This window comes from Limulus polyphemus, unplaced genomic scaffold, assembly GCF_000517525.1.
Source record: "Limulus polyphemus unplaced genomic scaffold, Limulus_polyphemus-2.1.2 Scaffold4068, whole genome shotgun sequence".
Taxonomy (NCBI): domain Eukaryota; kingdom Metazoa; phylum Arthropoda; class Merostomata; order Xiphosura; family Limulidae; genus Limulus; species Limulus polyphemus.
This window is the reverse complement of record NW_013669678.1, coordinates 77,704-89,755: the sequence shown is the minus strand read 5'-3', so window position 1 is coordinate 89,755 and position 12,052 is coordinate 77,704. Positions and strand designations below refer to the sequence as shown.

General features: G+C 34.8%; 1 protein-coding gene across 1 annotated transcript in view; it reads right to left on the bottom strand.

The window, feature by feature from the left end:
- The window catches only part of LOC106470534, a gene marked incomplete at its 3' end in the record, with an annotated part of 60,530 nt that overhangs the window by 17,864 nt on the left and 30,614 nt on the right, over positions 1-12,052 (bottom strand). Inside the window, exons 8-11 of the mRNA XM_013931093.2 lie at positions 9,280-9,313; positions 8,106-8,152; positions 2,987-3,103; positions 1,188-1,256 (exon numbers count right to left, since the gene is read on the bottom strand). Coding sequence (XP_013786547.1) covers positions 1,188-1,256; positions 2,987-3,103; positions 8,106-8,152; positions 9,280-9,313 — 267 coding nt within the window. The remainder of the gene's footprint in view (positions 1-1,187; positions 1,257-2,986; positions 3,104-8,105; positions 8,153-9,279; positions 9,314-12,052) is intronic.

Sequence of the window (12,052 nt, the reverse complement as noted above, 5' to 3'; positions counted from 1 at the left end):
TGGAACTTTGCTACTCTTTAACTTGTTATTATCAATTACCATTATTACCTCAATTACTTTCAAGGTTCCGAGATGTTCGACTTGCAGCCTGTGTAGCCGCTTTGGATGCAATCACGATGGATGTTTTAACAGCCCCTCTTCAGGCAAATCCATCTGTCAAGCAGAAAGATGCTATGGCGGCACTCATAAATAGGTTTAGTGCTGACAAGAACAGTAGTGATAGTAGTAGCTGCAGCCTTCTGCCAGATTAGTAGCTCAAGAACAAGATCTCCAATCTCAAACAGACAATGAAAGAAGGTCACATAATTTGATTTGAGAATCAAAAATGAGAGTTAACCAATTCATGTGTTTGATCGCTACTGGTAAGATAGTGTGGCCATTCTGAAATCACGTGTCTCTTTGACTGCTCATAACTCTCGATTGAAATAAGCTACCATTACATGGATTACATATTTAGATACAGCAGACTGTGGACTTTCCAATGGTGTATACAAAACTTTCAAGAAATTTCTTGTTCCTTGCCCTGCCACCCAAAATATACTACATCGCTTCTGGTTGAGGTAGAGATCCTGTGATAAATCATTTGGATAGTAGCCTCTGTCCAAACTGAAGAATATAGTGTTAAACTTTATAAAATATATTCTAGTCTAATAACTGTGACTAGTCTTAGATTGCTCTAGGATGTCTTATGTTGACGGGGTATGACACTGTAGTATTAATATGTGCATGATATTACAACACACACACAATATGCTAAATATTTCAATCACGCCGTTTTTTTAGTCTTTCGCTCAACACCAGATCTCACACGAAAATCCGTAATGGGCAAATAAAGAGTTATATAACTTAAATGTCAATAACTTTCACTGTGATGTAATATCACACGCACATGTTGGTATTGATAATGTTGGTAGATATAATATTGGTACAGATAATTTTGGTACTAATAATGTTGGTGCTAATAATGTTGGTACAGATAATTTTGGTACTGATAACTGTGACAATTTAAGTAAAAAAACTAATAGAAACCACACTGAGGCATCACCGTAAAAGTAATCAATGTTACATTTACATATAGAACAAATCCATTAACAAACTGAAAGTATCTTCCACTGTCATAAAAACAAAACAACTTGAACGTGCAATGGAACTAAGCCTAATGAAGTTCAGAAGTAAAGAGAACCTACCTTAATGTATGTAGGAGGGTACATTCCCTGGTTGTCTGTGACTGTATTTTTTATCATGCATAGTCCAAACTGTTCAAAATAATTCATACGATTAAAAACGTTTACTGAAGAAGATATGAATACATCAAATATAATCATTCATTTTTGTCATGAACAACAAAATAATCTAAATTAATTTCATTGTTAATTTTCCATAACTCATATGCGTTTCTATTAAAAGCTTAGTTTGCAAGTTCTCCAGAGTAAATGAAAATCAAGTGAGAAAAACGTTTTTATTTTACTAGACAAGATTTTCAATTAACTATTTAACAAGTAATTTCATAATTCAAATTTAATATGTAAAAACAAGATATTTCCTAAGGTTTGTCTGCACCATGGGCTATCTGTGCTCTGCCCACCACGGGTATCGAAACCCGGTTTCTAGCGTTGTAAGTCCGCAGAAATACCGTTGTGCCACTTGGGGGGATTTAAAGTTGGAAAGTTAAATACCATAAATTGGTCATGTGTTGTGTGAGTTACAGTTTTTAGTTTTAAAATATTTCATGGCACTATTTACGAATTATTTGAGCAATCCAAACACACACACACACACATAAAATGACAGAACAGTGAAACTGTTGTTTAAAATAACATATGAAATATTAAAAAAGGAAACTGAAACCAATAACTATCGGTAAATACATAGGAGGAACTTTTGAACGAGTATTGCATTATACGGTACAGTAGAGACTTAGTTTTATCTCATACTAATTCCAGTAAATCCTAATCTACTCAACATCATTCTGCAAGACAAGTCTGCAAACCAGTGTGGTACCCCGGTGCACTTGTCGTGAATATGGTATGAAATACACAAGTAGATACCGGACTTATGGTGGAACAGGGTGCACACTTGCCGTTAATATGGTATGAAATACACAAGTAGATATGGAACTTATGGTGGAACAGGGTGCACACTTGCCGTTAATATGGTATGAAATACACAAGTAGATATGGAACTTATGGTGGAACAGGGTGCACACTTATCGTTAATATGGTATGAAATACACAAGTGGATATGGAACTTATGGTGGAATATTAAGTTTATACATAAATTAAATGGTTTGAGCTTTACACTTCATTCAGTCTTACTCGTAATTAGCCATCTAGTGTAGAAAAGAAAAAATATTTTTTTAGAGTTAAGAACATAAAACGACACAATACATGTCCTCTGGATATTATTTTTTAAAGTAGTATGAATTAATGCTCCATGTTCCACCATAAGTTCCATATCTACTTGTGTATTTCATACCATATTAACAACTAATGTGCACCCTAAGTTCCATATCTACTTATGTATTTCATACCATATTAACAGCAAGTGTGCACCCGCTTTAGTCACGTTCTAATATAATAAATCTTTGATCCTTGGTGAAACTAGAATATGTTTCTCATACCTTATATAACATTATCTCTACCATGAGAAGTTATACAAGCTTTCTACATCATCACAGAAAAATCTTCTCTTAGCGTTATTTCCTACATGTATATAACTGTTATATTTTGGATATAGTTTATTTTACAAAATATTATTCCGAATGATGTAAAAGTGGAATACATTTTGCGGGAATTAGTTTCTGTGTGTGTGTGTGTGTAAATGATTCACAAGGCACACAACTGTTCCCAGGTGGGGCAGCGGTAAGTTTTACAACGCTAAAATCCGGGGTTTAATTCCCCGTGGTGAACACAGCAGATAGCCCAATGTGGCTTTGCTCTAAAAAAACGAAACAAACAAAAGACACATAACATAAGAGCTTACTGACCTTCTCAGCTGAGTCGACTACCCCTGGGTCGTTGTTATTACACACGGTGCTGAGAAACTGCTCCGGGGCGACACCAGGAAAAGCTTTCTTCTGACAGTTGTCCATCATTATCAGATCCTAAAAACAATTAACAATATGAAGCGGTAGGAGAAATGTAGTGGTTTTTGCATTCTTTTCTTTTATCGAATAAAAAACCTAACCAAAAATAAAAACCCTTACAACACGATGTCACGAGTGAGATTATTTTTGATAAAAATAAAACAAAATAAAGCCTCTATTTGAAGATGAGACACGTGCTGAAAATGAGACTGAGAATTTTCTTGAAATGAGGAAACAATAAAAAGAAAATCAAAAAGAAAGAGGCAGAAAATTAAAAGAAGATCAAGAAGAAAGATAGTGAAATTTAAGAAGGGAATTACAAGAATGAGATATAAGATTTACATAAGAATTACAAATCCAGATCAATTTGATAGAGAACAAGAGAAAAATGTAAATAATGAATTTCAAAAGTCATAAAATATACAGATTGAAGTAGAATAAGTTATAGGAAATGTGCAGAAGGATTATAACAACAATATTAATGAAATACAGAAGGATTATAACAACAATATTAATGAAATACAGAAGGGATTATAACAACAATATTAATGAAATACAGAAGGATTATAACAACAATATTAATGAAATACAGAAGGATTATAACAACAATATTAATGAAATACAGAAGGATTATAACAACAATATTAATGAAATACAGAAAGATTATAACGACAATATTGATGAAATACAAAAGGTTTATAACAACAATATTAATAAAATACAGAAGGATCATAACAACAATATTAAGAAAGTACTGAAGGACTATAAAAATAATATTGATGAAATACAGAAGGATCATAACAACAATATTGATGAAATACAGAAGGATTATAACAACAATATTAATGAAATACAGAAGGATTATAACAACAATATTAATGAAATACAGAAGGATTATAACAATAATATTAATGAAATACAGAAGGATTAAAAGAACAAGTTTGAAAAAAAATGTTTGTTTGTAGTTAAACACAAAGATACACAAATGGCTTTCTTTGCTGTGCCACTGAGGGAGGGGCGTTTGAAAAAATACAGAAAAATAATTAAACTAAAGAAGCGGTAGGAAATGTATTGAAGGATATCAATAGCAGGAAAAAAAATCTAGAAACTGAATTAGTAAATGGAAATATCAAAGGAAAACTACTGCCCTCTACATCCGTTCAAGAATTCTAATCTCAAACACCATTAACTATGCAATATGAAATAGGACAAATAATTTCGTCTCCCCCTGTTAACACTACTGTTTTCCACATCCAGTTGCAGAAGAACCTTCACAGACTACTCCCGCTATACGTCTACTTCATCAAATTATAGAATTTATCAAGCCGCTTCAACAGTATCGTCTAATTGAGAAACCATAAGATTACGATGTAATTATACCATGGGAGGCATACCATACAGCGTTCAAAATAAGTTAGAAGATTAATTGCGTAATGAACAACAAACTATCCACCTTGCTTCATCTTAATAAAGCATTTAATAATATTCTAATTGAGAGCCTTAACAATTACCAGGCTTCGATGGCCGTGTTATCCAACAGAGTTCGACTGTCACACCAGAAGGAAGTTTCTAAAGCAGAGTTTAGGAGCAATTTTAGAAGGACGAAATATTAGTGAACTTTCTGAAGATGTGAAATACTTCCCCAGTTATCTTATACAGCTGTGTCATCTTCATACTTTATTTAATCACTTAATCTCAGCTGTCAAACTACATCAGAAATAACTGTGCGTTTGAGCTGATTTGTAAATATGATTTTATTACACACAGAAATCAATGAAGAAGTCAATAGCGGGCAGTACTAAACTGCTCAAATATAAATCTTAATCGGACGAGATTTAGTTCTCTGTTCGTTACATTAAGTGTTGTTGTAATGGTTTCCATTCTTAGTGAGGTTCGTTGCATTAAGTATTGTTGTAATGGTTTCTATTCTTAGTGAGGTTCGTTGCATTAAAGTATTGTTGTGATGGTTTCTATTCTTAGTGAAGTTCGTTGCATAAAGTATTGTTGTAATGGTTTCTATTCTTAGTGAGATTCGTTGCATGAAGTATTGTTGTAATGGTTTCTATTCTTAGTGAGATTCGTTGTATGAAGTATTGTTGTAATGGTTTCTATTCTTAGTGAGGTTCGTTGCATAAAGTATTGTTGCAATGGTTTCTATTCTTAGTGAGGTTCGTTGCATAAGTATTGTTGTAATGGTTTCTATTCTTAGTGAGGTTCGTTGCATTAAGTATTGTTGTAATGGTTTCTATTCTTAGTGAGGTTCGTTGCATTAAGTATTGTTGTAATGGTTTCTATTCTTAGTGAGGATTCGTTGCATTAAGTATTGTTGTAATGGTTTCTATTCTTAGTGAGGTTCGTTACATTAAGTATTGTTGTAATGGTTTCTATTCTTAGTGGGGTTCTTTTAAATTAATTTATAAAAAGAATAATGAAAAGTACAGTCCACTTAAACACAACAAAAACGTTTTATTTTTTTTCATTTCAAGTTTAGAATAACCAACGTTCACCGGTAGGGCTGAATGACTTCACAAATAAACTCCATTTCAACAAAAAATTTCACTTGTTTAACTTCGTAACTATTTCCTCGCCGAAACACAAACTCAATGTTCAAAGCATTGATCTAAATGTACCTATCTACTATCTAGCGAAACCACAGCCAAGGGAACGGGCTTTGAAAAATCAGAGTGGAACGAACTAAGTAAATCATGGACTGATTATTCAGTAACTGACCAATAGACTCACTAATACCACCTAGCTAAAACACTTTTTTAATATATGACTAAAATTGTATCCTAAACTTTTGGAGCAGTTCAAGACATTAAGACCATATTGACCGCGTTAAATTAAACTTATTTCCTGCTAAACAACAATAAACATTCATAGAAATGGCTAGAAGAAAAAAAGAATACGAAGCTACAAAATAAGTCTTCCTGTTTAGTCTTTAATAATGTGGCTTTGTTACCAATATTAAATTTATGTTCCTTACAGTTGTAGATTTCTCAACAGTAATTTATGATTGTGTGCCTGTGTATGTGTTGAGATTAAAATAGTCAGTAGAAATCTGAAATCTTTCAAAAAGTTTTTGCCCAAGTAATATTGATACACTTATCACTTTCTGATCATATATTATACGTTAAAGTAAAGCGACAAATACGAACCTATGCAACAGAGTAAAATTACATACTAATATATATCAAATACAGATTACATCTTGATTGCGACATCATTAAAATACATTGAGTAATGTTTAAAACAGCTTCTTTTTTATTACAAAAAATACTTATAATACAAGAAACTCTTTGCAGATTACTTTAAAATAGCCAGTGTTAAAAAAAAAGTAAGTTTAAGCAAGCGCCCTCTTTTGATTGTTCCTGGCATTATATATTCATACAAATTACTAAACGTATCTTATAATTATAAATTTTTAAATAATCAGAAAGAGCAGCGGTTCTTTAAATAACTCAAATAATTACTGTAACCGAAACAAATCCTTAAAATCATGACGTAGTACTTAAGTTATTGTTACAGTAGCTAAAACAAGTCCTTACAATCACGATGTGGTTTATAACTTACTAACTGGAGTACCCGTCCATTAGACGGGAGAAATAAAAACTTTGTAACAAAGGATAGAAAATTGCGCTTCTATTTTATTTGCTTAATATAATAAACATTAAAAGTGCAATAAAAATACATAATGGTACCAATACTAAAAGGAAACACATACTGTTTTCAAGAATTTTATCAATATGAAATTAAATGGGGGTCCACCTCCCCTGATTATCTTATCTTCCTGATGATATCCTGTATCATTGGGTCAAGTTGAGCTGATTTGGTAGTTTTCCTGAAATTAGATGGGGTGGGGGGGGGGGTCCAATACCACCCACCTACACACTTGATGACCTTGCTCGTATCATCCTGTATAACCGTGTCACGTCTGTTGCTGATTGATCAAGGAATGTGGAATCGTATAAGGAACAGATACACATACATATTGACGTTTATTTATATAGATCGTTACAGTAGCCAAAACAAATCCGTTGTTTATAGACAAAACCTTCCGGATAAAAAAATACCTCTACAATGACTCAATGGATAGGAACGTCCTTCTTCGACTGCCTTGAACATTTCTTCGAATGATGCTGATGAATCATGGGAAATATGTTACGTGATTTATTGACGTAGGTATGTATAAAGTCGAACGTGGCTCGAACATTCACGTTGCCGCAAAAACGTGCTCCGACTTTGGGGCTATAGGTGCGCTATACGAGTGACAGTCATTTTCTGTTATTCGATCAGACAACAGTAGCGCAAGAGTCAGCGATGAGTACTATTGACTAACAGCGTTCCCTCTATTTTATAAGTTTGAAATTAAGAGTAGCTATCCGCAGATAGACTTGTGTATCTCTGCGCGTAAATTCTGAAACAAGCAAGCGTAGGTACATAATATAAACATTCCGAATTACATGAATGTAACAATCCAAATACGATGGAACCGTTCAAGAATAGTAGTGATTTAAGGCGTTAACCGGCATTCAGTAGACCCTGCAAACTCAAAATGAAGCCACAATAATAAATGCCCCCCAGTGGCACAGGAATTAGAAAACTAGAATCCGGGTTTCGATACCCGTGGTGGGCAGAGCACAGATAGCCCATTGTGTAGCTTTGTGCTTAATTATAAACAAACAATAATAAATATATATTAAAGTAAACCTCGAACTTTGAATAATGGACTTAACTCAAAACATTTTAAAGTAATACTAAACTTTTATAATCTGTACGGTTTAACTTACTTTAACTGTTATTGAACCAATGAGATTAGAAATATGGCGACGTCCACTGAAGAAAACACGTTACCAATTAAAAAGTGTAATGTGTGCGTAATACTAAACTAAACTGTTAAAGATTGTAACCAGCCCCAAAGGATTTATCAATTACAACTATGAACGATTTATAGCTATAAATCTATAAATGTTACCTCCCTCATTGTAGTAATTAATACAATAAATATACGGTCACTTACCTCGGCTGGTGCTTTTACTTTCATACACTTGTAGCGTTCCTTGTTCGCTAAGGAAAATAAATGACAATCAAATACCATTCGTATTGTAGATGTAACCCTAATCACAAATACATAAAATTACTTAATAATCTACATATAACAAACACGTTTAACCAGAATACAAATAGTACACTGTAAGCATCAGACTCAAATCTAACGTTATTTTCTTCACGGTTACTGTTTTGGTTGTTGTTAAGCACAAAGCCACAGAATGGGATATCTGTGCTCTGCCGCCCCCCAGTGGCACAGCGGCATGTCTGCGGACTAACGACGCTAGAATCCGGGTTTCGATACCCGTGGTGGGCAGAGCATAGATAGCCCATTGTGTAACTTTGTGCTTAATTACAAACAAACAAACTGTGCTCTGCCCACCACGGGTATCGAAACCCAAGTTTTAGCGTCTTACGTCTGGGACTTGCTACTGAGCCACTAGGGGGTGTTCAGAGTTATAGCAATAATTATATTTGAAAACTTCAGTATTTCTTCGAAAAAGAAGAAAAATTACTATAGAGTTTTATAAGAAATAACAGCTATTCTTGTTGAAATGGCAAACAAATCATAGTTGATATTCATTTATCTCATTAAAAGCCAATCAATTTTGTTTGTTGAATTTCGCTTAAAGCTGTTCGAGGGCTACCTGCGTTAACCATTCCTAATTTAGAAGTGATGATAGACTAGCTATTCAACGCCATCCCTCGCCAACTCTTGGACTACACTTTAACAACGAATAGTGGGATTGACCGTCACATTATAACGGTCCCACGCTGAAAGTGTGAACATGTTTGGCGACGGGATTCGAGCCCGCGACTCTTAGCTTGCTAGTCGAGTGCCTTAACCACCGGCTACCAAGTCAATCAAACTGTTAGATGAATGTTATTATTGCCATATTTTAGTTGTTGTCTGGTAAGACGTTAGTCTAATGGTGGGTTTTTTCACAGGTGTCTGTCTGTTCAGTTAGCCATAAATCGTAATACTATTCAAGTAACCTATGCTGTTACGGAAAACAAAATTTACAAACTTTGTTGCTGTTTTTTTGTCAAATAAAATATTAGAACATTTTCTGAGAAGTTTTTGTTAATGGTAAATCAGTGTGTTATGTACTTGATAGAAAAATGATAATTCAATTATTACTTACCACAAAGATAGCGACGAACCCCTTTACCAAGATTCTGAAAGAAAAGAAACATTTAATTATTTTGTTTGTTTGTACTTAAGTACAAAGTTATACAAGGGGCTATCTGTTTTGGGCCCACCACAGGTATCGAAACCCGATTTCTAGCGATTTCTCTGTGTCACGAGAAGGGGGCAACATTGAATTAAGAAAATTACTCTGTACAGTATTTTATCATGATATATATGTGGTTTCTTTAAAGAATTTCGTTGGTTAGTTGTTGTGAACTTTCTACACTTTCTAAGCATAGCACTAATCAGCTGGGAAGATTCTTTTAAAGAAAATGTCAGTTTCAGGTTTGTTGTGAATTTGTTGTTTTTAGGCAGTAAATTAAATTCTCAGTTAACCATTACCATGACAACAATACGTTTCTGTATTTCCTCCGTAGAATTGCTAAGAAACGTAGACGACGAATCAGTTTAGTACACCATTCCTACGTCGTGTATTCACATTTTTAACTTCATGTAGAACTAATCAAATTAGTTAGAAGTTAAAATATTTATCGTATACTGGAGTGAACTTAGTAAGTATGAATTTTTAATATGATTTCAATATTTTGATGCTTTTATTTTTTTACAGCCACGACAAAAGTGGCTGTGACATATCTGTCAAGGCCAACGAGGGCGCAAGCGTAGACATTTTTCTAATTAGAGAAAATGTTGCCCCCCCCCACATACACACATACACCTCGGTGGTTCAACAGTAAGCATGAGGGTTTCTAACCCTAAAGTTTGAAATCTGAATGGTCTAGAAAACTTCACAACACAACTCGCGACACAACACATAACAATATAAATCGCAGCTTCTAGAATTTTCTTTAAATGCACTGAAACAAGTTAATTTTGTTAAATTTAAAGTCACACGTACATAGTTATAGTTGTTTGAGATATTATATCCAGAAAAGATATTGTTTCTGCTATAAGATCAGTGTCATGTTGTATATGGTTCAAGTGAATTCACTGCCTTAATTATAATTCGGTCTAATTTCTTAATAATGAAAAAAAAGAATTACATTAAATTTGAATATCTTAAAACAAACTTACTGAGTTTGTTACAGAATTTTGCGCAAAGCTACACGAGGGATATCTGTGATAGCCGTCCCTAATTTAGCAGTGAAAGACTAGAGAGAAGGCAGCTAATCATCACCAGCGAATAGTGTGATTGACCGTCACATTATAAAGCATGTTTGGTGAGACGGAGATTCGAACCTCGGACCCTTAGATTGTGGGTCAAGCGCCCTAACCGCTTGGCCATATCCGGGCCAAGTAACTAGAGATTCAACAATAAAGATGAAGACGGTTGGTTAACATTTTTACCTATTTACAGAAGCTCAGAACGTTTCGGAATACACTTATGTTTATAATAATATTTCCAGGTTTCGCTGAAGATGAAATAAGTGTATTCCGAAACGTTTGAAGCTTCTGTAAATAAAAATGTTTTTGTGACTTGTCAACCGTTTTAATCGTTAAATATGCAGCCACTCCAGAAAGAATGTCGTTTTAATAAATAAAGAAACACGAAACAAAGAGTACAGGATTACCATTAGTAGTTTTTGTATCTGTATTGTACAATACACAAGGCAGAAATAGTTATATATCATATTTATCTGGGCTTTTGGGATTCCTAGCGGATAACTTGGATAGACCACACGTGCTTAATAGGTTTCATATACGTTTATTAACCTGGCCACAGGAAAGTGTTAATGACCTTATCATCGTTTTGTGGCTCGGTTGAATGAGCATGAAACACAGCTTTGTCTGGTCAGCTGGTCATTGGTATCGACCAGTAGAATGCCTTAGAATTGCCATCCATCGAGCAGTAGTGACGTCATCATCAGCTGCCCAAACGGTACTCCACACCAGGACAGAAATACCGTCATATTTTGTCGTGACTTAAACGAAACTTATCAACTGTTCACAGAACTACTTGGGAGGATAGTTGCCAAACCACGTGCACCCACAGTCGGGTATTCGTGCAAATATGGAATCTTAAGAAAAACGGCAGGTGAGTGTGATGTCCACTGCTGTTCGTATTGCCTGGAGCGCGGAGTGACTTCCATCTAGCCACTGCAGCCCATGCTATGTAGACAGTTTTCATGGTATTGTCGGGCATGTCCTGTTTTATGTGGGCCATTTTTCCCTCTTCTCACAATGCTAGGCGTCCGGTCTGTTAATTATGGGTCATTCAGAAACTATTGTTCCACAAGATAAGAGGAACAACAATATTCACTGTGGAAAGGGCCTGGTGATTAGGACGTTCGACTCGCAATCTGCGGGTTGTGGGTTCGAGTTCCCGTTACCAAACATGATCATCCTTTCAGCCGTGAGGGGGGCGGGGTTATTATTTTAAGTTCGATCCCATTATTCGTTGGTAAAAGAGTAGCCCAAGAATTGATTAAATTAGGCGGTTAGTGCAGATAGCCAGCCCTTCAGTAGTTTTGCGCGAAATCCAAAGCAAACAAACACTCTGGAAAGCGGTATTACAAGACACTTGGCGATTTCTCGCTGACTTCAACCGTTCTCCAATAGTTCGATTATAAGACCTCGTGAAAATAGGGTTAATTCTCTGGATGCTTTAGTTCGTGGTATCGTTACTTCTATTCTGTGGTCCTTATCGACACATACTTTTATTTATATCACTTATTCTTTGGTCGATTTTTTTTATTATTATTGAGGGTGTCTATTTATTATTTTCCCGAAAGGGAGCCTGAGGCCACCTAAAGGGGTCACCTGTTTTA